This window comes from Microchirus variegatus, assembly GCF_963457635.1.
Source record: "Microchirus variegatus genome assembly, chromosome: 11".
Classification (NCBI taxonomy): Eukaryota; Metazoa; Chordata; class Actinopteri; order Pleuronectiformes; family Soleidae; genus Microchirus; species Microchirus variegatus.
In genome coordinates, this window is record NC_139812.1 from 9,718,971 (window position 1) to 9,745,654 (window position 26,684).

The 26,684-nt window shown below is 39.3% G+C and overlaps 1 protein-coding gene across 1 annotated transcript; it reads right to left on the reverse strand.

The window, feature by feature from the left end:
- Positions 1 to 887: 887 nt before the first annotated feature.
- ifngr1l (interferon gamma receptor 1-like) lies at positions 888 to 21,759 on the reverse strand. The gene is made up of 7 exons (XM_083898028.1): positions 21,572 to 21,759; positions 11,421 to 11,538; positions 8,934 to 9,115; positions 8,349 to 8,539; positions 5,831 to 6,014; positions 3,851 to 3,963; positions 888 to 3,524 (listed from the first exon to the last, which is right to left on the reverse strand). Exons 1-7 carry the CDS (start codon positions 21,636 to 21,638, stop codon positions 3,165 to 3,167), a joined length of 1,215 nt encoding a protein of 404 aa, XP_083754154.1. The 5' UTR covers positions 21,639 to 21,759; the 3' UTR covers positions 888 to 3,164.
- Positions 21,760 to 26,684: the final 4,925 nt, after the last annotated feature.

Consider the following 26,684-nt stretch of genomic DNA (forward strand, 5'->3'; position numbering starts at 1 on the left):
AGGGTATAATAGCTTTACATAAATGCCCGGGAGCGCCACCTTGTGGTGCCATGTTTCTACGGCAGCCCCATAGGACAAAGAAGCCAGAGAGCACAAATAATGACGTGCTTTCTGGACGGCAGGGCTAAACAAATCATTGAAATTTGATCAAAATCGCAATATGGCCTCAAATCGCAGGAGACGCAGTATTTGTTACAGCCAAAATGTGTGCGAAAATATAATTTTAGATTAATTATTGTCTCGATCTATACACATCTTATTCTACAGACTGAAGATATTCTTTCTCACAGAGCCGCACAAACATCAAACACGTTTTTTCCAATGAAAATGAGAATAAAGATGGAGAAATCACCATTCCATCAATCGCAATTCCTGCCAAAATAAACGCAATTAGATATTTATTCAAAAACTGTTCAGCCCTACTGGTCGGTAAAAGGCCACCATAGTTCCTCAAGTGCTGAGCGGAGAACTCTTTTGTTTGCTGCAATCTACCGTTTCAACATTAGAGGTTACCAATTCTTTCATGCTGGTCTTTTAAAAAAACAACAACAACAAAAAAAAAACACATTATGCTGATTGTGCAACAACATGACAAGAGGTTATTGTTATTCACCACTGCACAGACAGATTAATGAATGTCAACAGACAGGAAGCAGAAAAATAAAATACAGTCCAATCAACCCACAGACCAGCTCCAAACACCTACAACATCACCTTGCTGCAGATGGTGTCACTGTGCATTGTTCAACTATTCAGCGCACTTTACACAAGGAGATGCTGTATGGAAGAGTAATGCAGAAAAAGCCTTTTCTCTGCACCTGCCACAAACAGAGTCGCTTGAGGTATGCTAAAGCACATTTGGACAAGCCAGCTTCATTTTTTAATAAGGTGCTGTGGACTGAGGAAACTAAAATAGAGTTATATATAGGGGCATTATGCATGGTAGGAAAAGGACACGGCATTCCAAGAAAAACACTTGCTACAGTAAAAATCGGTGGCGGTTCCATCATGCTGTGGAGCTGTGTGGCACAAGTCACACACACCATGTCAAACAAATGCATTTGATGACAGGGTTGTTTTTTTTGTTGTCCGTTTACTGCAAAAACAAAACAGAGCGTCTAAAACGATCACGCAGAACTGCATATTGACACAATACATGGTAATATTGTATGTATAATGAGCAGATAACATGTCACATCACCTCATTATAGTCACTGTCATCACACAAAGCATTAAGAAAATAAAAAACCTCATAAGTTCCAGTACGTGTCAACAATTCAGTGATCTTTTGTTATATGGACGCAGTTACTGTCAAAAGTCTTTCAGTACAAACTCTAAGTTTACACAACAAAGTACTTTAGTTGGCAAAAACAGGTTTAACCGTTGTTCTCCTGAGGAGTGAAAACAGTTTGCTGCAACAGCAGCAGCACATCAGGATTCTCAAGAAGCTCTAATGAACATTTGACTGTGTTTTTAAAAGGTGCTATTAGCGATTATTTTAAAGCAGCTTCATAAAAAAAAAGGGAAAAATCGCAATAGTGCAAATAAGGAAGTGCAATTAGAAGAAATGTTATTCCACTAGGAATAAACCTCTCTGTAAGTCATTCATATTGTAATGCTGGAGTGAGTGCAACAGATTAAGTGTGTTGTTAAAGAGTATGTGTTTGTTTTACTTGTTTTTACATTTTAAACGAGATACAACAATGTCCCTTTGAGTCCGCGTGCAGGATTCATTGCAGTAAAGTCCTGAAAGAAATCAGTCCATTTTTCAGTAAAGTCACTGAACTACACAGTGTTCACAGGCTGACCAGTTATTAATCATAAGTGCTCAAGGGGGAGCGATTTCATTCAGGTTCAAACTCTTTCTTTTCCCTCTTTCTGGGAAGAGCTGGCTTGTTTTGCTGGTTCCAATGAAAAAGAAAAAAACAAATCCCACTTCTAAGGAAGTGGGCAGTGATTTGGGAATTATTAAATAAAAGATCTATGATCTTTGTCGTCACGGTCGAATCATTAAATAAATAAAAGTGGTCATCACTACATTTGAAAACATGCAGAGACGTTTGTGTCCGAGGACTTGAGGGGGGTTTGGACCTCAAACAGATGCCAGTCTAAGTTCTAAATTCAGTTTTACAATCCAAACTTACATTTTTGGCAGCACCGCAACAACTGGAAGCTTTTAGACAGTCGACACGAGATGGAGTAACTATTTTTCCTTTGACGTCGGCTGACAATTATTATAATTATTATTTATTTTTATTATTATGTTTATCTTTAGAAACTCAATAATGCCACTTCAGTGCACTAAAACTTTTTTTCATCCAAATGTTGGACACAATTGTTTTTTGATTTCCTGTGACATTTATTTAATATATATGTGTGTGTGTGTGTGTGTGTATATATTTTGATTGTTTTGTAAAGCCATTTTATGGACAAATAATTTTCAAATATTTCAGCTCCAATTCCAAGTAGGACTGAATGATACTTAAAAAAAAAAACTCATCATCCTTGCGTTGCATTCATAAAAGTCAACATTTTGACAGTACCTCGTGGTGATGCTCAGTAAAGATTTAAACTTGTAACATGGCAATTGACTGACAGCTTGACTTTAAAAAGATACAAATAAAAACACCTGATTCTCACAGGAGTTAAACACACTTATTTTGGGCTCCCTGCATCACCTGGTGCTGAGGCCGGCGTTCTCAGTCTGACATGAGGCCGTTTCCTGTCTATCTTCCTCCGTTTCTCGCACCAGAAAAAACGCCAATCTGATCTGAAGTCTCTTTGAACGCCTTACTTTTTTTGTGAACACACTGTTAATGCATCACCTCATTCTAATGGATCTACGAATGACTTCTCATCCCATCGACACTAGCAAGTTGAGAGTCGACGCACAAATATGTGAAGGATAAAAAAACTAAAACAGATCTGCTAATATTCCCATGAAGGATCCACTTAGCTCTTTCTGTAGTTTACCTTTTAAAAACTATGAAAATAAACTATGTAACTGATGGAAAGGTGCACTGTAAGTTCACTTGGCGTTGATAAGGAAATAATAAAAACAACACCTGAAATGTGTAACCACAACTCCCTTTGCAATTTCTAACATACTTTTCAGTTAGAGTCACAGTCAAATATAATTTCTCACTCCAGGAAAGTGCATCATCTCAGGCACGGTAGCCCTCCGCCAAGTCATTTGGGCCCAACTTAACCACAACTTCTCTCTTCTCGTAGCCAGAAGGAGCCTCACTGCAGCTCTCTGTCTCAGCTTCATCTAAGTCGCCTCCTGCCCTGTAACACTGTCCTTCATCATCTGCTCTCTCCGTCTCCATGTGCTCGCTCATGCCATTTGTCAACCCTCTGATGGGCAAACGCAGGTCATCGGGCTCGGTTAAATGAGTATCGGTGGGTGTGAAACCATTCTCGCCATGGTCTGACAGTAGAGGGGTCGGAGAGGAGGGCTCCACTCTCGCCACAGTGATTTCCTCAACTGTCGCAGTGGTGTTCGGTGTGGTTCGGTGGATTGTCTTCAAAACACAAAGAGGAGGTTTTAGTGTCATTTTTAGCGCACTGGTCCCTTTCTTCATTTGAGCTACATCCATACGACTCCATTTTCATTTAAATATGCACCATTTCCACTCCTGATACACTATCATCACATCCACATTTACTAGTTCTTATTATTTTACTTCACGATTAGCTATGAGCAAAAAGCCGTGGTAACGCTCACTTTTTACTGCCGTTGTTTCTCGTTAGTTATAATCTCTTTGTTCATATAAAAATGAAGACTAGATGTAGCCGTACATTCATATAAGATGCATGAATTAAATTGGATCTGTCAGGAAGAACGTACTATAGATGTCGGGTGAGCACTTCTGGGGCTGGTCATCTTTTTGTACACCAAGAAAAGGATGAAGGCCGCAACAATCACGCTCAGCAAGCTCACCAGGATGTAGACGACATAAGCTAGACAGAAGAATTAACACATTACACCATTTTATTTGTGTGTAAACTCTGAGAACACACACATCATCAACACACATCACAAACTTCAATTGTGCATTCTTTCACCTAAATCATTTTCTTTTTTTAATCCTGTAAAAAACCAATTGTTTTCTGTCCATTGTCAATTTAGAAGAATTTAGCACAAAAAATAAGGAACTTTGGTCAATGATTTCTTTGTTGTTATAATGCTTCTTGGCAATACATCTTATACTGTTGGAAAGCCTGTTCATTTCCCTTTTTAAATGTTGCTACATTTGTGAGGAAAATGTATTTGTGGGATGAGCAGCAGAGTTCTTCAGCTTATTCCGCGATTGGCTCTTGTTTGGTGTCGTTTCTTGGATTGGATGAGTGAAATCTGGAGGAACAAGACTTATTGGCAATTTAATAATTGATTCAGGGGCCTCAGTAGCATGAAGAAGACAGCATACACAGCCACAACAGCCTGGTGGAGAACGCTTTGCTGATTGTTGCACTGATAGAGTGATTGGGGTCTCTGCAGGTTCAACAAGTCAAGACTTTTTAAGACTTTTTTAAGACCATAATGAATACAATTTAAGACCCATTTCAAATCCATACTGGCAAAAAAAGTACAAAAGACATGAAGGAAAATTGGAGCCACAAATTGTTGAACTTGCAATTTGGCGGGCGCGCATAATTGCGACTTTTTAAGACCCCGCGGATACCCTGGTGAGAGCCTTTGGTGGAGGCAGTGTGGGACCCAAACACTATCTTCCAAGATTAAAATGCTAGCTCCGACAGAGTTTGGTTTATCAGAGACTATCTACAGAATTGGAGAGGATAGAATGGCCTGCCTGCAGTCCTGACCTCAACCCTATTAAACACTTGTGTGGGATCAGCTCGGGCGTGCTGTTCGTGCCACAGTGACCAACACAAGCATATTGGCTGACTTGAAAGAATGTGATGCCATCCCACAGCCAGGCTGTTGTGGCTGTGTATGATTCATCTACATTCGACTGAGGCCCCTATTTGTTAAAGGTGAAGTAAGTAGTTTATAGTGCCATCTAGAGGAGAGGCTGAAATTTAGAATAAAGAACTGCTCCTCTGCTCACCCCCTCCCTTCCCTGAGCGCTACGGTATCCGCAGCTGGTCAAATGTCGTCCTCGTCGTCTTTCTCCGTGTCAGCAGATGAGGTTCGTGAGGCGAGGTAGAGGGCGAGCTACCGCATCCGTAGCAGACGAAGCGGAGAGAGTGGAGGCGGGACTTCAGCTACAAGTAAAGAGACGCTTGATTTGTTCTCTCGCGTTTGTCCTTACAGGCTCCGGTAGAAACATGGCGTCTCACTGCTAACAGTGGCTATGCAACCGCGGCCCGCGACCATGTTATTTTACATGACTTTTTGAAACACTACGAAAATGAAACAAAAACTATTATACAGCGACTAGACAATGCAGAAGCACATAATATGTATAAAAAAGTGGATTTTGGGTTATATAAACCCTTTAAATCAATCAATTGTTAAAACTGCCAATATGTCTTGTTTCTTTAGACTTCAATCATCCAATGCAATAAACAACACAAAACAATAGCAGAACAAGCTGTTTGGCATTGGCAGAGAACATTTGGTGAGTTATTCATGGGCGCAACGCACATACTCAACTCTGTTGCTCATCCCACAAATGCGTTTCAAAGGGAAATAGACTGGCTTTCCAACAATATGGGAATTATTGACAAGAAGCATTGTTGCCAATATCCTGTGTCACAATATGACCATGACTTTGTGTGGTGTAAACGTAACTTTAGATGTACACAAACACACACTGTGCAAGGCTGCACAAGACATGGTGAAACAAATGAAATATTACTCAACTCTTTTGCTCATGTTGCAGTTCTGGCTTTTGTGCAAATGGCCCGACGCAGTAAAACTGTGTGGATTTAACAGACATTTTATCCATCTCCCCCATGATGTTCAGACAGTGTTCCTCTTGTGCAGGCTCCACTGGGATCTCGTGCTCACACACGCTCTTCACACAGTTGAAATGGTGCGACTGCTTCTGCGCAACACAAAACAAACAAACAAAATGTGGAGCTCCAATAAATGTGTTGAACAACAAGTGTGTTATGCCAAACTAGCCTACGCTGTCGGGGGCCGACAGCAAGGGGTATATCCGCAAACTCGTCCAATCCTCAACTTTCCAATATACCCAAAGTATACGCACTCGCACCTGCCAACTGTTTTAATTTATTATTAATAAATTCAACAAAATAACTGTTAAATATTATGATATAATGCCGACTACACTTTATACATGTTCAAAGTATCCATATAAACTCGATATTGAACACAGAATACTTGAACTCATAAATTTCTCTCTAGTTTTTAATAAAACTAGTTAACCTATTATACCTTGTTAATTATTATGAATATTAAAATGCTAACCACACCTGCCATATCTTCAAAGTGTCCAAATTTCATGAAAAAGCATACACTATGTTTATTAAATTTCATGAAAAAGCATATATGTTCAAACTTTCCATTCAATGCATTAATAAAGAAATGGAGGCTTAACTATGTTTTATATGATAATTAATAAATGTATATTATAATGTAATAAATATTACGAATAAGTGCTAAATAAACCCATGATATCCTCAATGTGTCCAAATGAGTGTTCACTAATAAGTTAACCAGTTAACTTATTATGTAACTATTACCAATCATAGCCAAAGTAATAATGATTGTACTTGTAGATAGTTGTTACATATATCCTTGTACATAATTTGAAGGCAATATCTCCATCAGTCTGGAAGATAAAGCCGAAAATGTGTTTTTAGCATAATAAATTAATTAATTTGCTAATTAATAATAAAGCTACAAAGATAGGGATAATTCTCAGGTGGTATGTGATGCCCATGCAAAATTTGAAGCCAATACCTGCATTACTTTAGAAGATACAGGCGAAAATATGTTTTTTATATCATTAATTAATTAATTAACTAATTAATAATAATGGTAGACAGCTCAAAAACAATAGGGATCATCTACAGGGGGTATGTGACCCATAAAAAAAATAAGAAAATTTAATCTCAAACGCCTTTCCAGTTATCGCGTTAACGGCTAAAATCTGCGGACGCGCGAGACCGATTCCATAATATCCGCATTTCTCACGGATATAATTATAGCAGCTGTACTTTCATTGATAAATAATAATTGCTACATTACCAGTAGTATTTCCTGCTTCTGCGTCAGCTTAAACAACTAGAAACAAGTTTTTTGACGTGTGGACATTAAAGTAGACATATTATACCCTATTTCACCTATTTGTCCAAATGAACATGTCTGTGACATGCTTTGGTCAAAATACCTTCAAGGTGCATTATGTAATAAATCTAAAGCAACTGATCGTAAAATCCTCCTAATATGTAACAGAGACTCAGGAATAATGTTCATATAACAAACTGAACACACAAACAACAACAGTACAGCCAACATATTCACATTAAAAAAATCTTTTGCAGACTGCAAATCATGTTTATGTTTTGACATGTGGCGCCACCTACCGCCGTCTACCAATCATTGCAGTCAGTAGAGTCTCAGCTGCCGAGCAACCACGGGTTGCCAGTTACAGTACGTCTGCGCTACAATGGCGTAGAAAACAAATCCTAAAAGACCTCGGTATTTTGAATTTGAGTGTAGTAACTGTTTTTGGCCACATTCTTACATATGGCACCTTTAAGGATGAAGCACCACAGCAGTTCAATCACCCTGCCAAAACAGCCCTGTTCAGAACGCTCTGTTTTGAGTGCCTGTCTCTTTAAATGCAAATGAGACACAGGAAACTACGTCAGCGACACTGAGGCTCCGGCAGCTAATAGCAGTTGGAAAAGCCATAATTTGCCTATTCGAAACACATTGGCGTCATATATAAAATGTATCCACTGGACACGTAAATCCTCTGAGGCTGGACGTTTGTGTAGAACTCTGTGCTGCTCTGTGCAGCCAAGAATAGAATACTTCACACTCTCCTGGATACTGTTGCCCTCACCTGCACTCTCACGCTTTTTACGGACAAAGCAGAGCTCCGCAAGACAGCAATTCCAGGAATGTTTCATTGTGACGTAGCAATGAGCCCACAAGTCAACATCTTGTGATTTATCTCCTGTACTTAGACTGAGGCGGACCACAAAAACATGTGTGAATCATCTTTTTTCACACTTAGCCTACTCATACGGCCAAATATAAGTATTAAAATGGTTAAAAAGTTGATTTAGCATAATATGTCTCCTTTACAGTCTATAGCCAAGTTCCTTTTTGATTATTACTATCAGTGTTTTATAACAAACATCAGACAGTGCGCGACATGCACAACACGACAAAACTGGCTGACCTGGCTGACGATGACACTAAACTTAAACACAGGCAGCTCCGTCTGTGCATGATGGCGTCTCTTATTTCTGGATCTTGAAATTCGGCTGCTGGGCATCACCCGGTGGTAAAAAAGCGCCGGATGTGTGAAGCTGAATGCAATACTGCCATCCCGCAGTGCCGTGGTGTTGACCGGTGGGAGGTCCAGATCACCTAGAAAGAACAAGTAGTATGTGACACAAACAAAACAAGATGTTTTATATGCTTGTTTCTTTTTCCCCCACTGACAAAAACTAAGAAAGCCATTGTAAATGATTGGTAGTTGCATTCATTTTGAATTATAGGCATAAACCAATCATAGTAAGGAGGAAAAAGAAATGTGTAGAAAGGTGTGAAAGTTATAGAGAAGTTCAGACATCCTTCTACCAAATCTGAGGCTGTAGTTAGGGTGTCAGGGGTTTTACTAATCTGTTCTGCTGTTTACTTCAGTCTTAGCTCTCATTTCTTTAGCCTTTTCGTATCAACATTTTCGTGAATGAATTAGTTTGGTTTAATCTGATTAAAATGTTAAATGCATAGCTGTGGGAACACTAGCAGCTGTACTCACATGTCTGAGCCGCTAAAGAATCTCGAAAGTAGCTGAATATGATTCCACTAGGAGGCGCCGACACCGACTCATTCTGCCCAATTACTGCAGTTACTGTAAGTAAATAGTAGTCGTCTGGATCAGAGAGAGAAGAGACATCGGCTTGTAGAGCTGGTGGGTCCACCCAGATCACTTCATTCTCACTGAAGACAGCATCAGACAAGAGAAAGTGTAAATAAAGAAAAATAAAAAAACAGGCAGGAAGTAAAAAATAGTCAATTATAAAGCTATTGTTTTAAACACAACCACTTTTCTCTTCACAAAAGCCTGACTGCATAAAATCTCCTTAAGTCTTTAATATTTCAAGAAAATGATCGCCATATCACCATTAGACAGCTATTTCCAGCTGGAAACTGAAGTTTGTCAACTGTTCACCCACCCTGGACGAACGTCCATGAAGACATTCTGTAATTTCACATCATGGCACGCAGGAGTTGATAGACTGCTGCCTCCATCAGTAAGTTTAAATATGTTATCTTGTGAATGAAGTGTTTGAAATCCTTTGTTCAGCAGTAGATGAGCAGCTTCTGTTCCCGCAAGCTAAAAACTCTCTATGGACTTTGGTGCCTTTGGTGGTTTTATAAATAAAACCAAAACTGTTTTTTTAGCTTCTCAAATGTGATTTTATGATCTGGTTTATTTCCTCCAAAGAACAAAAAAATCATCAAAACTGGATCGTTTTGGTTTGTGGTCAAACCCAAGACATTTGAGAGCATCATCATTTCTGTAAACAGTGCTTAACATTTTCTGACATTTCATGGACCAAACAAGTCCTCGATTTATTGAGAAAATAATTGACAGCTTAATCGATTATGAAAATAATCTTCAGTTGCAGCTCTATATCCATCTATAAAGCAAGTTGTGTCTGTCTGTCTGTGACAGGCATGTCTCGCTGACTGTTAGTCAGATCGCCCTAAAAGTTTGGATATGGGTTGAGCATGGCCCAATGGTGTGCATCCTTGATTTTCAAATGTTTTAGAGGAATTTCAATTTTTGCTGATTTATCACGCTACACCAGGCAGGCAGCGGCTCATCAGCAGCAGCTGTGCTGTCTGGAGCAGGGAGGAGGGAGTGAAGAGGCTGTCCTCGCGGTGGGTGAGACATTTTCACACGGTTCATCGTAGAACATGGTGTTATGTTATACTGAAACAATGAAGTCAGTGTCCATTCACCAATACGAGAGCACATATTTATTTTGCATTAGCATGTTACTATTTTGTGGCTAACTTGGCGAACCTGTTTCCAAAGGTAAGCTAGTGAGGCTACTATTAGCAGTAGTGTAGGGCTAACATAATACAAACACCGTGCAACCTCATTAGGCACATTTTTTAATTTTCGATTAGCACTAGCTGTTTTGTGACTGTCAGCCATGACAGTTGCACAGTGTTTGTATTATGTTAGCCTTTACATTCCTTCAATTGCGAAATTGAAATGCACACCCTTCGAGGTGCCGACTGGCCGAAACGTTGGTTAATAAACATGATTAAGATTGAGACTGAGTGTGCAGCAACTAAAGCCTTTACGTTCCTTATCATGCAATACCATAACTGAAAAATCTTCTTCAGCTCCTACTATAGGAATACATACTTCCTACGGGCATTGCACTAGTAGTATTAATCTACTGTGCGTAACAACAACACAAGCCCAAGTCTAGCATCTGTCCATCCATTTACAAATTTAGATACATTTTAAGAAGTCCACCTCTTTGATATGCCTATGTATTGCTTTTCAGGAGTGAGCTGTGGAGCATTAACACTGCTGTGGGAATAATAAACTCCTTATATGGACATCCTGGTGGTGTGAGTAGAATAGGTCACATATTCAGGCTTTAAAAATGTATTTTCTTATGTGTTGTTGATTCAACGTTTATTTTTAGTAGTGATATAAAGTAGCAATATTTGTGTAGAAGTCACGAGATGGAACGTTTTTCTTTTCTTTTTGTTCATAACAAATGAGCCCAGTGAACTTTGAACTGCGACTTATTTCCAAATTTCACAAATTCAATCCGATTTTAAATTTTTTTAGTACTTTTTGCTCGGGTGTGTTTACATAGTTGGTGAAAAAAAAAAAAAAAATGTTTCATCAGATTGCAGAGGCTGTGCTGAAGGAAAGGATATGAGACGCTCTATATTGCACGTTCATGCAGCTTCTGTATATACGGTATGTTTTAACATAGTCATGGACAAAAGCAGCCAAAATGTTCTGTGTTCTAAGTGTTGACTATTAACTCAACCATATTTGTAAATAACTGTGATGAGCAAGGATCCAGTATTATTAAGTGGATAACTATTTTAAAACACTATGTGAGGACACGCTCTTGACTCCACTGTACATAAATGAATGGTCTACATAAAGTGTACTATATAAGCAAAGATTATCTGTAAAGTCATACAAATGAATATAGAAATGGTTCTGCGTGCAAAGAGAAGAACATTGTTTATAACTGACTTTATATATGGATCGATGTCCACTCTGAATCGAAGCCCTGGCAAGAGTTGCGGGTAACTCCAGCGCAGGATGTTGAGCATATTGTGGCATTGCAGGGTCACGTTGGTCGGCTCCTCCACTGTGGAAATGGACACAAATAATGTCAGCCTTCAGATATTTTGAACCAAAACTGAAATGAATGCAACACTACCAAATTATTATGCTGTGGGTGAAAACTCCCCTTTTTCCCTGCTATCACTAGCAGAAAAATACTGATCAAAAGCTGGGACTGTCTGGAGACATTACTGACGCGTATCAATAACCTTTTGTTATTATTATAGGTCTCTGGCCTGTTCAATAGGACTGTAGATGTCAGGAGGGCTGGATATTTTAGTACCATAGGCTTTCCACTAGATGGCACTGCATGTTAACTCATACTCGACACTGATACTCATGGTGAGCTGTCATCAGTGGATCTTTAGGTCACAAACATATTGTCAAGAAACAAGTTTGACTTTCTACACCCACAAAATAAACACAACCTCTGCAAAGTTGGCAGTTAATTATTAACCAAAACCAATCCAAGAGAGGCCGTGGTTTCCATGTGCCAGCACTTAAACTTCATTTGAGCGACATAAAATGATTCAAGATGTGATCGACACTGCACCACACTAGTTGGTTTTGTGTACCCACATCATGTTTTTCACAAGACTGACATTTGACTCTCCTTTACAGGAAACAGGTGCTTCTCAGCATTACAGTAATTGTGTTCACACACCAGTGATTCCGACACATGCTTTACGTTTTCTTCTTCAGAGCCAAGCATAAAAACAACAACAACCTCTAAAGCAGAAAGAGTAGAAGAGGACACAGCATACATTATTGTATGCTGTGTGCAAGTATTGTCTGTAAGATGTTAAACTGGACTTTGGACTAAACAGTAAAGGCGTCAAGTATGTTTTCAAGTGAGCTAGTTAAGAATCTTTCACATGTATCATTTAAAGAGCCAGAAAGAGAAACCCCCATTCATTTTAGTTTCACTTCCTCACTGAACACGCACACGCGCACACACACACACACACACACACACACACACACACACACACACACACACACACACACACACACACACACACACACACACACACACACACACACACACACACACACACACACACACACACACACACACACACACACACACACACACACACACAGGCTAACACACAAACTGAGGTGTGAGAAGAGCGAAAGAGAAATCATTGACACACTGTAAATGTGATAACCACAGCAGTAACAGTGGTTGTCGTGGGCTGCCACCACACGGTGCCTCAAGACGCACACTGAAATATTTTCACTTTGATACATATTTAAGAACGCAGGCGAAAAGGGTTTAAACAATCGAGCACGGTGGTTCTCAAACTTGTTATACAAAGCACCAACTGAGAAAATATTGTGCTCTCGATGTAACGCCATTATCACAAACGTTAAAATACAGTCGTGTAAAAAAAGGCAGAGCAAAGTCAGCTACTTCAGTTTTCACAGGAGGCAGATTTATTCCCAATAAGATTATATGCTCTCTCGTAATCTACAGTGAAGGGAACATCTTTGTTTCTCACAGATCTGCACAAATATCACACAGTTATCATTTGAAATAAAATGAAAATGAGAATAATGACGATAGTGAATCATATCGCAATCACATTTCCTGTCAAAATAATCGCAATTCAGCCCGATCATCATCCCCATCTTCCTCACCTACCCTTGTTTAGCCAAATTAGATTAAGATGGAGTGAGAGATGTGGTGACTTTAACATTACTACATTTCTGGGTTACAAATAACTATGTAATAAATATATTAATCTGTGAAAGAATTTGAACAGAATGGGTTAAAACACCAGCTCCACAAAGGTCAGGCTGTCATGTTTGGGTCAAACCCTCAGCTAAGGGAAATTTACTAAAGACAGAGTTAATGATAAGGTGACACGAGTCAAGGAGACGGTTGTCACGCTGAGATCATTGAAGAAGAAGAAGAAGGAAAAAAATTGTTAGACGCAGACAAGGTTGACAAAAAGAAAAGCACTGTTCAAAAGCGGAAGAGGCAGCAGATACCATCAGACTTCAAAAAGGAGGTCACAGGTGAAGCGTGTGACATGAGGGCTGCTGCAAAAACACACGTTACTTCACACACAGACACAGTGCAAAGAGGAACACTTATTCTGCACAGACAGCAGAAGCACTGCCCAGGAAATGTGTCAATGCTCTGTGTGCGGCCACGACACATTAAGATACACAAGTATTAAGATGTTCCTCTGTGACTGTGACACTATTGTACATCATCTGTGATGATTACTACTCATGCATGAATGGAAAGAGAAGGATTTGACTGCTGTATGTGGATGAGGTGCAGCTAATTCTAATTTTGTATTTATTTTTTTTTAAATCTGCATTTAATGATTATTATGGTAGCTTGTGTTGCCGTTTAGCAGGCTACACTACAGACAGAAGAAGAGGCAGCTTTGAGGGCAGGATGCTATTTTGAATACCAAGTCAAATTCAACACTAGACCATTCTTCTGAGCTTAAGGCCAATATAAGGGTAAGAACGCACAACACAGCAATAATTCCAGAGCTGACTGAATGAGCGATTGTTTATATAAAGATGCAGCACAGGGGCAGGGCAGAGGCAAGAAGAGTTTATACTGTCATTATCCTGTTTATCCTTTTTTTTGCAGTAGAGTCTTTTCTGGACACATTGCTGTTTTAAGTCATATTCCAACATGTCTGCAGCCATCTCACTTGCTCACTTGTTGCCATTACCGCCGTCTCTCTGTTTCACTTCCTGTGTGCACTGTGCAGCATGGGAAAGAAACCAGGCATTACAAGATTCAAACACTGTGTGTAACCCACATGGTTACGAAACCCAGAATTTAAAATTGGTTATCATGCCTCACCACAAGGGGGTGCACCAGCCCTTTACCCACTGTCAAGTGTATACGCTCTCTCGGATCTGAGACGCTGACAAGAGACACCTCATTAGCGAGTGAGCTGGATGAACAGAGGTAGTGAATGCAACAAAGAGGTCGACAACCCATGATGTATCGCAAAACACCGTCTAATAGGTCTTTCGCTTATTAGAAACGAATCTTGTGCTTGTATGATGTATGAAAGAAGCCGTTTCGTCTTAGCCCTCTGAGAGAACTCCGGTAAGCATGGCTGCTACATGCTAAGAGGCTAAGCCTCGTTGTAGCTTGTGATGTAGTTGTGTGAAACACTTTTCTTTCCATAAACCAGTCAGAGTTACAGGAATGTTTCCTGATGCTTGAACCCACCGCGGCACTCTCTGTATCATTGAGAACGGTGTAAACCTACTCTGAAAAGATCGCTAGCTCAGTTAGCACGATGCTAACGCTAAGCGCGAGTAGCGCTAGCTCAGGTATTCATTGTAAAATGTAATGTAAGTGTTGACAGTGTGGCCAAGTAAGCTAACCTGCCACTATTGTAGGTATAGGAGAGAGACGCCATATGATGCATATTTGTGTTGATACTATCCAGTTGTGATAATTATTGTTTGTCGTTCATAACTGCGATGTACATTATGTGGTTAATCGGACTGAAGCTGTCTAAATATTACTTTGTTTTTAAAAGGTTAAAAATATAAATAGTGCTTTATGAATACATTTATGTCGAAATATACTTTCATGATGTATGATTATCTTGGTTTAAATACTGCACTGTATATGTATACAGGCTTATTTACAAGGTTCAGTGGTGAGCCAGGAAGGACGATCGATTGGACAGAACAGTGCACAGTGTGACCAGCTGTGGGATCCACTCCGGAGAACCGCAGACATCATCTCATTCCACTGCGTTACACAGATAAGGAGCTACACACAAATTTACCCAGGTAGTCATAGGAACAGAACATTGCACATGTATGATCCAGAACAGCACTCGTCACTTCTAAGGGACACTTTTATTTCATTATATTATTTTCAGGGGTGTGATTTTCCGTACGGAATTCTATTTTTTCGGCCTGAAAAAGAGCCTCACTTGAATCATGCAGATCCGCAGTTTGTTTACCAGGCACCATTTACCAGTTAGCTCCGTATCGATTAGCACGCCTACAGTGGAACTGGAGCGGTCTGTTTATTAAAGGAAAAGAGCAGCACTACAAATAACCAGCGTACCGCGTATGTGTGCGTTTTAATTTTTAAAGTTTAGCGCTACTTTAGAGACTAATTTTAACGGGAGTTATGTAAACATGACGTCACGTGCCTCTTTTTCCGGTCAGTTGCCATGGAAACGCGTTATTCATTAACATTAATGCGTATAGTGCCCAGCACTATATATTATAAATAATTTTTTATGATTTTTTTGTTATCATGTAATATTCGTGAAACATTTAGGTAACCAGTAGGGCTGCAACGATGAATTAATCAATTTTAGAGAGGTTTTCTTTTCTTACCAATACAAGCTTTGTGATTTTTTAGCTTCTTAAATGTGAATATTGTCTGGTTTCTTTGCTCCATTTTACAAAAAAAAAAACATTAAAACTCGGTTCCAGGTTTGATAAACACCGATCAACATTTTAACTATATTTTATGGACAAAAAGATATTTGAACAATCGAGAAAATAATTGACAAATCGATTCTAAAACTAAACAGTATGTTTCATTAAACACTGAAAAGACATCTCTAGCAGAGTTTCTTTGACAACCACTTTCACTTCAAGATGGAAGTGGCACTGAGGCCATCTCTCCCAAGATGAAAGTCTCTGTGAGTAGTGAAAGAGCATTTACATTTTTTTACATGGTTTAACTCTCTTCCATGTAGGCTACTGCACTTTATTTTAATTTTTGAAACAATACAATGTCGTTGCGTCATGGTAGGTGTACTGTATATTTTCCTTTTTTTTTGTCCTTTGCCAATCACACCCCTGTATTTAATTTTTTTATGAAAGAGCTCTATTTCATTTTATTTTTTCATATACTGTAATAATTATTTGTTTGACAATAAATTGTCAAAGTTCAACTTTATGTCTTCTAATTGAATATTTCAGGAGTCCAACTCTCCAAACCTAGGTAGAGTGTTGGTGTCAGTATTCAGGCTAACCCTGGATTTCCACTGGACGCGGAACGGCGGCGGCGCGGTTCTGCTTCGTCCTCTGCCCGGCGTCAATCCCCACCGGGCGCGTTACGGCAGCGGCGCGGAGCCTTTGGAGCCAGCTGTATTCACGGAAGATCGCGCAATAAACTCGAACGGACGAGAGTTCGCGAGATCGAGCGATAGACTGTGTGTATAAAGGAAACAACAACTACACAGCTTCTTTCATTCTCCTACGTGGAAGAACTGTTGATCTGGTGTCATAAATGATTTTATGTTTCTCCACTTCAACAATCAGTCTCTCGTCGTACATTATGACTCTCAGAGACGCTCTGATTAATTGACTGTTTACCTGGCAGCACCTGTGACGACGTAATGTTGATGTGAAGTTGTGACAAGCGATATTACCTGCGTATTGTGTTTTATTTTGAAAGGGCGGCGGAAATGTTTTACTTTGATTCTGTGTCGCTTTTCCTGTCTGGTGCAATCTGCTTCGTTGAAATTTAACGAGGTTCAGCAGCGGCAACGAAAAAAATAGAACTGATTCCTATCGATAGCGCTGCGGCGCGGCAAGCCGCTTCTGGGCCGCTGCTGAGACGCTCCGCAGCGCGTCTGGTGGAAATGCTCTCATTGATTAGAATGGAAGCGATTTGCAACGGCGACCACGCCGTTGACGTTCCGCGGCCGTTTCGCGTCCAGTGGAAATCCAGGGTAAGGGCGCTACAACTGCTATACTGAGAAACACAGACTCCTGTGGAGCTAATTTACTTACCCTGGATTTCCACTGGACGCGGAACGGCAGCGACGCGGTCGCCGTTGCAAATCTCTTCTCTCTAATCAATGAGAGCATTTCCACAAGACACGATGCGGAGCGTCTCAGCAGCGTCCCAGAAGCGGCTCGCCGCGCCGCAGCGCTATCAATAGGAAGCAGTTCTATTTTTGCCGTTGCCGCTGCTGAACCTCGTAAATTCCAACAGAGCATTTCGCACCAGACAGGAAGCGACACAGAATCAAAGTAAAACATTTCCGCCCCCTTTCAAAATAAAACACAATACGCAGGTCATATAGCCCGTCACAACTTCACATCAACATTACGTCGTCACCGCTGCTGCCAGGACAACAGTCAATTAATCAGAGCGTCTCGGAGAGTCATAATGTAAGACGAGAGACTGATTGTTGAAGTGGAGAAACATAAAATAATTTATGACACCAGGAACAGTTCTTCCACGTCGGAGAATGAAAAGAAGCTGTGTTGTTGTTGTTCGCGTCCGTTCGAGATTATTGCGCGATCTTCCGTGAATACCGCTGGCTCCCAAGGCTCCGCGCAGCTGCCGTAACTTTAAATTTTTCAGCACTCCCCACCCAATCGAATTGAGTCCCCCGGACTATCCTGGTGTGAAAGAGCCCTCAATCAGGATTATGTGAACTCAGTTGACAATCGTTTGAATCTAACTGACATTTGTTTACATTTAAAAGCTATGCACAACGTTTAATGCACATTTATAATTTGAACATAAAACACCAAGATGAAAAAGTTAAAAGTTGAAATGTTAGATAAATGTTTTTGTGTGTTTTTGGTGAAGACTTGATAATGACATTACATCTGATCTAGCCCCCTCTGTTCAGACTTCTAACATTGGCACTTGTGGAACACATTTCCTTTTTCTTATTTTTCAATGTTGTTCCTTCCTGGCCCTGGTTCCTGTCTGAATGTAAAGCCCTCCCTTCATAGCCTTATTGATTACTGCTTTGACATTATCTGATCTGTTTTAAAATGCCTCAGTCTCCTCTACTTGGGGTCAATTCATTGGATATCATGAAACACCACCATTACTGCAAACTGTCAAAAAAGACTTTGAGTGATTTTCTTAGACTAAGCAGATTCAAGGAATAAAGGATGACGTTTAGAAATCATGTGGCTGAAACTTCCGCGTAGCTTCTGCATTTCGTTGCATGTAGAAAAACTGTAGAAATGTTGGAAAACCTCGGTTCACTTTCAACTGAATTATTAACAAATGATACATTATTTTTGATAATGTTGGTTTAAGTTCACCTCCTTTTCTTGCGTTTCTCTCTTTACTAACTTGTGCTTATACACAGGCCTACACACACGCGCTGGTTTTTCATTCTTTGTGTGACATAATGCATTCCCTAGCCCCTTGCCTAAACCATAACCATCACAACTAAATGCCTAGCCCTAAAACCAGGTCTTAATCTTCAAAAAGGCTGTTAAAGTAGTGTGGACCTGCTAAAAGACGCCAAGACGTGTTTTCATACACACACAACCAGTTTATGCCTCACCCCAACCTTAATATAAACACAATTTAAATCTTAGCCCAAAACTTCCTCATTAGGACCAGGCTTTGGTCTCGTCTTGTGAACAGAAATGACAGTGCCACAAGTTTTAGTAACTTGTTGTGTAGAAAAGCCGTGCACAGTACAGGTTAAACAGGGGATTAACCTCAACTAAAAACAGCAACCACAAAATATCACAGGATTTTATTCTTCACCACAAAACTACACAAATGACAAAAGGAAGCCGTTTCACACCTGTGAAAACCACAGCCTATAAACACACGTAATCAACTTTTTTTTTTTTTTCTTTACTGCAACAGCATATCAATTCTGTTCACAGTTTTCGCTTCATCTGAGGAAACACATGACAGTGTGATAAACAGGATTTCCACAGAAACAGGATGCAGTGGTCAAAGCAATGTCTGAAGTCAGTCAGTTTATGCATTGTGCCAGATTGATAATGAAGGAGGCTAAATTGGCAGCAGTAAAAGCTTTAACAAATCAAAACATGGTCTGAAATATGGCATGGAGTAGTGGTGGTGGAGACCAGGGTTGAGCAAACCAATATGTGCATTTCTCACTTGGTGAGACAGTCTTGTTTTAAATGAAAATCTAGTAAGAGTGACATCACCTCCACATATTATTTGGACTGGTCCACAGATTTTTATTTCATGCACCCACACGTGTCAATACAGGTCGGTTATTGATTTAAAAAAAAAAAAAAAAGTGATGTATTTCACTTTCACTTCTGTCAATCATACATTTACTAAAATGATTAAACCAACTTACTGACAAAAATGTAGTATGAAAACAGTCACAGATAAATAAACTACAAAGGAATGTTTAAAAATCGTAGTATTGTAGTAGAAATCATAGTAGTTGCTGATCCACATTTTCCCCAATATTTGCCAATTCATTCATCAATTTCCAAAAAGAGAGAGGTCATGATGAGAGTTTTTCACTGTGATCACAAATGAATCTGTTACTTTTTTTTTTGAGTCAACAGATACTGATTTACCATGACCCTGCGTCTACCACCAATCTAAACCTACTGCACTCGCATCTAATTTTTTTTTTTTTTTTTTGTACATAAATGAAAGATGAAACGCTAATTACAAACTAACTGAACGGGATTGATAGATGGTAATCACACCATCAGCATAGGCTCTCAAAGTGAATGCAGACATAAGTGCTCTCACTGACTGCAACACAACACCAGGTCTGGTGTATAAATGATGGGTACTCGTTTTCATGAGTACATTGAAACACATTTCTGCACACAGCAAACAAAATATCAATTTAATCATTCAAAATGATTGTATTTTATATATACATGTTTAATTGAAATCACACTTATTGCTCCAACTCTTGTGTTTTTGTGCTCCAAACTTGTTCTTTGTGCTCCCTGTTTTTTTTTTTTGTCTTTATATTCTGACCGTGGGTGGGGCTTGGAAAGCTGCCGGCTGATTGGCTACTGAGTTTTGGAGCGACCGCTCAATGGACCAGAAGTAGTCTTGGGCTTGGAGTTGCTGTCCGTCTGGAACATGTTCCCTCGCAGACATCCGACAAGCTTCTTATAACGATTGCAAATGTAATATATAAAATGTAATAATTGTAATAATTAAAATAATAAAGTATCTAATGTTTGTCAGATAATCTTTGAGGTATTACGAATGAGTTCCATGCAGAAGATGACTCCAAGCCAGTGTCGACTTCTGGTCCATTGAGCCGTTGCTCCAAAACTCAGTAGCCAATCAACGGGCAGCTTCCTTAGCCCCGCCCATGGTCAGAATTGCAAACAAAAAACCAGGGAGCCCAAAGAACAAGTTTAAATTCTGATCATTGCTAACAAAAAGTGTGATTTCAAATAAATAAAATTCAATAATTAAATGAATGATGAAGTCGATATTTTATTTGCAGTTTGTGTATTTAGATTTTTGTTTTCTCCATTCCTAAAATATTGCTTGCTTCTTGAAATGTGTTTGATAATATTGACACAAATCTAATTCCATACACACGGTTGGGTTGCAACCCTTCTGAAGACAGCCTCAGAAAAGTGGATTATAGTGCAATGCACTATAACCTTGAGTAATACTGAAAACTACAATGAGGAAATAAAAAAAACAAACAGTACCTCTGTCAGGCAATCGGCCATATGCCGTGTTCAGATTTATTTTTCAGATATTGTGTCAAATATAAAAAAGTGTATATGTCAGTAAATAATCCCAAACACAAATGTGGTTTATTGACCCAAGTGCGTTTGCCATTATCTTCTGAGTTCTTCCAGTAATATGAAAGTGAAAAGAGTGGTCATAGAGAAGAGCAACAATATAAACTTGTTGTTTTCAATGCCATACTCAGATTAAGTGTACACTGTCTGTGGTGTGGACAGATGAGTGGGTGGAGAATGAGGTTTGGGAACAGAGGCCCCACAGGCTCCACAGGCCTGGACATTACTGATCTCACACACGGGGCTGCACGTAACCAGACGCCCACAACCAGCACAGACTGTCAGTGTCACAGCTGTATATTAATATTAGTGTTGTAAATACTTACATGCTGCCTATTACAAGGAAAACTACAAACTAGAACAATGCTACATGTTAGCCAACATGGATTTCCCGTGTTTCCCAGGCGGCAGTAGATGAACAGCGACTCTCCAGCCCTTCTCTTCATAATAGCAACAGCCTTTACATTCACACCACACAGCGTGAATCACGTTACGTACATGTTGACAGAGCTAGTATGTGCGCAAAGAGAGGTGTAGCTTACCGAGAGCCAGTGCGTCTGGTAACCAGAGGAAAAGGTGGAAAACGGAAAGAAGTTTGAGCGAATCCATGTTCACTTTATAACCGGACACTCGCCGTTAGCTTCTTGTTGATAACAAATGTTGAATCAACGGGTCGAACACGAGGGAGAGACAACATCAGGCAGTTAAACAGTTTTTCTTTCTTGCTGTGGTTCACACAGAGCTCGGCTCAGCTACGCTGCTGGACGCTCCTGAAAGGCGGAGACATCCACGCGCTGATTGGTGCCTTCACTTACCCTCGTAAATCCCGCTACTAAGCGCAGGACTGCTGGAGAAGCCACGTTACTGTTACTGTCGGTTCGGGTTTTCCAACCAAGCTTTTCGACAGAAACCGTTTCTTAAAACTCAAACTGAAAAGAGTTCATTACACTTTTTTAATAAAGTAAGGAAGCCCGTTTCTGCCACTCGAAACATTTTAATATATCAGTAAGTCATGAGTAACTATATCATTATTATGACCTATTATCTAATAATTACGAGACAGTATCTCATGATAATAACATACTATTTCATAATAATGACAATTTTGTTGTCATGACTTAGTATCTGATGAGAGTACGAGAGCAATTCATGATTATGACGACCTAATATCCCATAATTCTGACTGACCATACCATTATTATGACATATTTAATCATTATGAGACAGTATCTCATAATTATGTCTTGGTATCTATGAGATTGTCATAATTATGATGACCTAGTATCTCATTATTATTACTTTCTATACTATTATTATGACCTACTATTTAATAATTGAGATACTATCTCATAATTTTGAATTATTTTCTCATATATATTCTGTTTACTTTGTACAGTTGTTTTGTGGGGAGTTTGGAAGTTTACATCACTGGCATGATAATTAAACATTGTTAGCTGTATAAATGATTTAGATTTTCACACCATTTTAACATTACAGCTGTATAGGACCGATCAGTTGTAAAGTCATAGCAGCATTTGCACTTAAAGTGGAGCATTAAATGCTTGAATACATTTTATTCTAGTGTATGTTCGAATTTAGAATTGTCCGATGGCAGTTGAATGCAGCACACGCTGCCTCATTGTGACTTCACTCTGTCGGGAAACCACCAGCTTTTCCTGAGACATTTGCCAAAAACACCTTATCCTGTTGGGAAATAATTCATATTTCATGGAAGTGAACTACTTAACATATCCTTAACAATGAAAGTACAGAGATTTTGGCAACAAGCACCTACAGAATATGTGACGAAGGACTGTTTAGAACATGTCAACATACCGTTTTCATTGTTTGTAACAATTGGTGTATGAGGTTTAACTGATGAAAAACAGACATACAATACATTAACCAGAACTCTGTGTGTATCATAATTGAACTTAATTTCTACTACTGTTCAAATCACCTGACACAGTACTTAGATAATACAAATATACAGTGTATACATATATATATACACTCATGCACACAAACTGCATTTCTTGATCTGGGACTGTGAGTTGCAGACAGTGAGTTAGGGCTCTTTTTATTGGATGCTTCCTCCACTCTGAATTCTGACGTCAGCTGGATGTGATGTGTGAATTCTTTTCCCTCTCCATCCCTGGCTCAAACTGACGCATTCGCAAAACACCAGCCAGCGCTTCAGCAGCAGACTGAGGTGAGTTACACAGACTGAGATACTCTCCTTGTGTCGATCACCGTTTAATTGACTGTAAGTGTATGCTTGAGTCTCTCAGTTAAACCCTGTGGTGTGTAGTCTGTGAAAGGAGAAGCAGAAAGCTTTACGTCTGCTATATATTCTCATATTACGTGACCTAGCGTGTGTGTGTTCCAGTGTCTGTGTTATGTAATAGACACATTCTTGAATCTCTGCAAATGAAAAACTGTAAGTTTTGCCACTGTTTATGACGGAGAACTGAACTATGACAACAGACAGGTCCTGAGATCCACTGTAGGATGCCACTTCTCAGTGTATTCACAGTTATCTCCTGAGGCATTACAAATGTCCAGTCCCTTATGGAATTTCATTTGCGAGGCTTAAATATGAATTTCCCTTATAGATTTTACTTTACCACTGACCCACCCTGAGGGTTAAGTCACTTCAGGCTGGAGTCAGTGATTCACGCAGCAGATATGTGGTTGGACATTCCTTCAGTTTTATATCGTGGTGAGTGGAAAGTCTGAATGCTTTCACAGCCCGGATACAGAGAGAGAGCGAGTCACAAGTGGGACTCATATTTCTGGACATAAGAGATGGAGTCAACAGCTTTGAGGCCACAGTTTAAAAGGTACTCAGCGTTTGTGTATTTCAGTGGGCTGTGGTGAGAGTGTGTGACAGTGATGTGTTAGAAGAACCTCTTCAGCTCAACATCAGTGGTGGAAGATTTACTTAGATCCTTTAAGTGAAAAAAGAGGTGTTGGTGTAAAATGGTAACAATTGTTATCATTTACAATAATTAAAGTAGTCGTTATTCAGTGAGGCTTATTTAGCATTTCTGTATACTGCCTGTTTTGATGTGTTCATCCCTTTAATGTTGACATCATATATCATATTTTTTGATGATTACCAGTCTTATATAAAGTCTCTAAAAGGGATATTAAAAGTAAAAGTACAAATATTTGACCAGAAAATGACTTGAGAATGAGAAGTTGAAGTCACTTTTTATAATATTACTTCAGTAAAAGTTTTCACTTTTTTACACTTAAGTACAGTAAATGTCATATACTTTAAGTAGTATTTGGTAGTAATGAGTAACAAAGATAGTTAGAGTAAAAGTTGTTAGAAATATAAATAACAAAGTAAAGCACAGATATGTGAATTTCTAAGGACACTGATTATTGCATTTTGTATTGTCAAGCAGAATCTAAAAAAGTATAAAAAGTAACCAGAGTTATCATATATGGAAGTAAAATGTGAAATGTTTAGATGTGGGAGGAAAATTGTGGGCCTTGTGTTCGTACTTATGTGGCAGGATTAACATAATCCATGCACGTGGGGTCACTGAGCAAATACATGTTTTGAACAAATGGGACACATTTTCAGCTGTGAATGTGGTGAATATTTAACGCAGTGAGAGCAACACTGTTTGTGGCTTTGCCCTCAAAGCTGTAAGCTGATCATGAGTTACACGTTAAAAATGAGTTATTTACATCTTTCCATCACTGAGAGAGTTCATCAAGTGGTGTACGTTCATAGTGTGGAGACAAACATTGTGTGAAGCCACAAAACTCCAGTGATCACATTGATACACATTATATCCGGGTGTGTTCGTGGAATGGAGACACATTTTCATTCCGGGGTAAAACTGTCAGCAACCGTTTCACTCGGAATAAACATTATTTTAGCATAAACTGATAATGTAGTGTATGTAGTGTATGAGCCAAAATACAAGGGGAGGGAGGGGGGAGAATGCTAACTACATTATATAAACAATCATTCACTTCTGTATAATTTCACTCAAGTCCAAAGAAAGAATGTGGTGGTAAACTCTGTCTTAAGTGGGACAGATCGTGATGTTTCTGGTGTGATATTATTGCCAAACCAGAAAATCTGCCCTGACCTTTGAGAAAGCAACGATTTCAAAACAATGTTTTCCCTGGAATCTCAAAGCACAGTTATAATTTTCTAAGTGTGTGTTTGTTCTCGTCTTTGTTAACTCTTAAGGACCTCTTCTGGCATGAACACTGACCTTGTCAGGACCAGGAGTCCACATGGAGACCAAAACCTAATCTTAATCCTAGTCCTAATGAGACAGAACCTCATTTCTGAGGAACTGGTTGAGTTGTAATTAGATTAAGTCATTAATGGTTTATGATTAAAGTCAGGTATAACCTTTTTTTACGGCTGTCCAAATGAATGGAAGTCAATGCAGTGTCCTTAAAGGGATAGCTGCACAAATATGTGTGTGTGTGTGTGTGACTGTGGGAAGGACACACCCATCAAACAACATCCCCTCTCTTCCCAGTCTGAACGGGTGAGAGAATGCTCTCAGTCAGACCCTCAGATCATTCCCGCTCCGACATCCAATAATAACAACATTCTCCTGTATAAAAGCTGACCTGAGCTGAAAAACCACACCGTGACCCGGGTGTACTCTTTTCACATAAACAGTTATTTCACCCTGTGGCGTTTGGATTGATCTAGCACTCAGGCTTCTGCCACAAAAAAATGTACAAGAACAGTATTTTGATATGTGGCTAATTTTCTCTGCTCCACGTGTCCATGTGCAACAACTTAAAGAAAAAATGGAACAAGTTCACAGCCGCTCCCTTTGCTCTCAGTTACACGTTCCTGCTGTAAATCATGAACTGAATTGAAACCAGCTGAGGAAAAATGTGTTAACAGAGAAAGAACAGCATTAATTCACTGGAATATACACTGAATACTGATGAGAGAGGTCAGATTAGAGACACTTTGTTAATCCCTAAACATATTTGCCTCCCAAACATTTCATACATGCAACAATGTCACCTGTAAAATCAAATATATAAACACACTACATTAAAAACACCATCTACAGCAGAAAATTGAGGTAGCAACAAGTGTTTGTTAGAAAGTCTGACTGCTGCTACAACAACAAAAAAAACCTGGATTTAACAACCCAACTTAATATGACAAAAGTTAAACCAGCTGCATCTCAGCCACAACATTCAAATTATGAAAAATAATAACCTGAGGTGAAACATATCGATTTCAAATTGATTTTAACTGGATCATTCAAATTCACTCAGTGGCCTTTACAATCTAAACATGATGTGACATCATCTGTCCTTGCACCATAAGTATCAATCAATCAATCAATCAATCTTTATTTATATAGCCCACAGTTTACAAAACATCGTTTGTCTCACGGGACTTCACAGGGTTGGTAACATCCTCTGTCCTTAGACCTTCGACCAGGGTAAGGAAAAACTACCAGGGAAAAAAACCCTTGTAAAAGGGAAAAAGGGTAGAAACCTTAGGGAGAACCACAGGTGAGGGATCCACTCCCTGGACGGACAGACATGCAGTAGATGTTACCCAAAACATACAATACACAATGACAAGAATAAAAAGTGAAAAAAAAAGTCTTTAAATACCAGGATCATCTGGAAAGCAAG

What these genes read in the sequence shown, in the direction of transcription:
- ifngr1l (XM_083898028.1), bottom strand. Translation starts at nt 21,638, where the DNA reads ATGGATTCGCTCAAACTTCTTTCCGTTTTCCACCTTTTCCTCTGGTTA. An exon ending in ACCAGACGCACTGGCTCTCG is followed by an intron (nt 11,539 to 21,571) that starts GTAAGCTACACC and finishes CCATTTCCACAG; the next exon opens with TGGAGGAGCCGACCAACGTG. An exon ending in TTAGTGTCATCGTCAGCCAG is followed by an intron (nt 6,015 to 8,348) that starts GTCAGCCAGTTT and finishes TGTGTTGCGCAG; the next exon opens with AAGCAGTCGCACCATTTCAA.